The following is a 2,754-nucleotide window of genomic DNA, read 5'->3' as shown; positions in this document are numbered from 1 at the left end:
CGATCTACTGAGCCGACCTGTGACAGTCTCATTGTCACAGGTCGGCTAGAACTATCAGGTGAGTGAAAAGCACTCACCTCATAGTTCTCCTTTAATGCCTGAACTCACTTTTACTACTTTGACATGTGTTAGTAAAACTGTACATATCTTTGCAACTACATGGTGTATCAAGTTAAATTATAGCTTGTTTTTCAGGACAAATTCTGTCTACATTTGGTTGGAAGTGTTTAAGACTAACCCCCACCTACAAATTCTCTGGTTTGGTTCACACTATATCCACCGTTAGTGCCCAGAACGCACAGGATCACATAGAGCAAGCCTCCCATGTTCTGGGGCAGGAGGTGGCTTGATGGTGCCATTCATGTCAATGGCACTGCAGACACGTCTCCCACCTGCAGTGCAATTTCTCCCACCAGAACGCATGGTGCAGCAATGCCCTGCTTTTTGGTGTAGTGCATTCACAAAAAAATAGTGCATATACTTGCTTTATGCCATCCAGTGCGCTCTGGGCACTACCTGCACTGGAACGCACTGGATATGGTGTGAACTGACTCTCCAAGATACACAGCATTTTGCTACCTAAGGGACATTAAGTAGAGGTGTACATCTGCTTTAAGAAACCCGCCAGTGCCGACAAGCTCTATACTAATCTCTCTCGATGCACTTTATCAACAGCTGTCCTTATGCTTTCCCTATCACACCTAAAGCACACTGATAACATGGCTTCTGCCTTCTATAGAGAGGAGTATGACTCCTTTCTCTAAAGGGCCCTTTATTTGCCACCGAAAGCTAGTTGACCTAAGTTCAAAGTCCAGGAAGTACATTATGTTTATTATGAGAAATCCCTACATTATTTCTCCGGGTGTGCAAACCTCGAACATACAGGATATGCCCCGAACCTATGGTAGCAGTGAACCTAGACCTCATCCCTAAACAGCAGGTAATTTTATTCAGAAAAATTTCCATTGCCTCCCAGATGTCCTTGTTCCTCAGACTGTAGATGATGGGGTTAAGAGACGGAGTGAAAACAGCGTAGATCATAGTAAAAATTTTATTCATATTCAATGTGTGCAATGAGGTTGGAAGCATGTACACAGCTATCACTGTCCCATAATAAAGGCACACAACAGTCAGGTGGGAGCTGCAGGTGAAGAAGGCCTTTTGTCTTCCGGAAAATGATGAAATATTCAAAACTGCATTGACAATACAGATGTATGATGCCATGATGATCAGGAATGGACAAACCACTGCCGGGACGCTCAATACCTTGGCTTCCACGTGAATAAAAGAGACATCCGAACAAGAAAGTTTCAATATAGGATCCAGGTCACAGAAGAAATGGTCAATGGTGTTTGGGCCACAGAAATACAAACTACTTAAACTTGCAGATAAAATAAGAGAATAAATAAAACTTGGTGTCCAACACACTACGGACAATTTCTTGCAGAATGTGTCCCCCATTATTGAACCATAATGCAGTGGGCTACAGATGGCCAAATATCGGTCATAGGACATCACTGTCAGAAGAAGACACTCTGAACTTTCTGACATAAGAAAGATGATGTATTGAATAATGCACCCTGCTAAATACATGGTTCCTCCTTCATTAATAATAACATTAAGAGTGTTTGGTACACTGTCAATGCTCAGTAAGATATCGCATAGGGAGAGCTGTGAGAGGAAGAAGTACATGGGAGATCTGAGGTTCTTGCTGTAGGACACCAAAATCATAATCAAGGCATTCCCAAATAATGTTACACAAAAGGTGAAGAGCAGCAAACAGAAGAGTAAGTACCTGTTGCCTTGTAGATTCTCGAATCCTAAAATAAAGACTCTACTAATGTTGTTTTTTCTCTCCATTCAAAGAAATAGACAGAATTAGTTGTTTTCCAAACATATGAAGAATTTCTAAAAACAGAAAGATTACCATTAGTATATATAGTACAATTTTGAAAATCTGTTTCTTCACTGATTTACATTTCTGTGAATAGTTTCAATTTTAAATGAATCCTAATTGTCCTCGGAAAACCTAAATAGACTAGTAATTAGCAGATCCTAAAAGATACTTATCACTGATGGTGCCATTCATTCTAAAGACCAACACATTAATTATTTCATATGAAACTTGAGGATGTTATCATCATCACAATCATCATTTGGTCATTGTTTGTGTTTTCACACTTTACATTTTTATTGAATGTTTTTAACTTTAAAAAATGTTGTTATAATTATGTTATAAACTGTTACTAGCATAGGTGTGTTTACTGGATAGATTATCTGAAAGGCTATAAAATATTACACTCTAAAACAGCAATATACATTGTAATAATAAATAATGATGATCTTAATAATAATAATAATACCCTTTTAGTTGAGAACAAATGTCCACCAGTTATGATCATATGAATTTTGCACTAATCCTTAAAATTGAACATATTGTACCCTGGTCTGTTTAGTCCACACATTAGAAATAACTGATGTCTGGTAAATTACAGTTATAAAGTAAAATATATCATCCAAAAATTTAAAAATAACAACAAATAAAGAGTACAGCAAAAAGTACTGCATTTAAAAAAAAAAATTCTTTTTAGATCCATATTTGACCAACCAGCATTAGCTGTAAAGAAAAAATACAGAAGCACCGAAGAATATTGTTAAACATTAGTTCTACATAAAACCTAACAGCATTAATTGGTTACTTTAGGTAGCTGAGTATGCATATTCAATTCACCTTGACTAAGTTGGATTTACTTG

The 2,754-nt window shown here is 37.3% G+C and overlaps 1 protein-coding gene across 1 annotated transcript; it reads right to left on the bottom strand.

Moving 5' to 3' along the window:
* Nucleotides 1-804: 804 nt before the first annotated feature.
* On the bottom strand, nt 805-1,731 carry LOC108789728 (olfactory receptor 5V1-like). Its single transcript, XM_018559811.1, has one exon. The coding sequence runs from the start codon at nt 1,729-1,731 to the stop codon at nt 805-807; it is 927 nt and encodes a 308-aa protein (XP_018415313.1).
* Nucleotides 1,732-2,754: the final 1,023 nt, after the last annotated feature.

This window comes from Nanorana parkeri, unplaced genomic scaffold (genome assembly GCF_000935625.1).
Source record: "Nanorana parkeri isolate BGI_ZX_2015 unplaced genomic scaffold, ASM93562v1 scaffold416, whole genome shotgun sequence".
Classification (NCBI taxonomy): domain Eukaryota; kingdom Metazoa; phylum Chordata; class Amphibia; order Anura; family Dicroglossidae; genus Nanorana; species Nanorana parkeri.
This window is presented reverse-complemented; position numbering and strand designations above follow the sequence as displayed.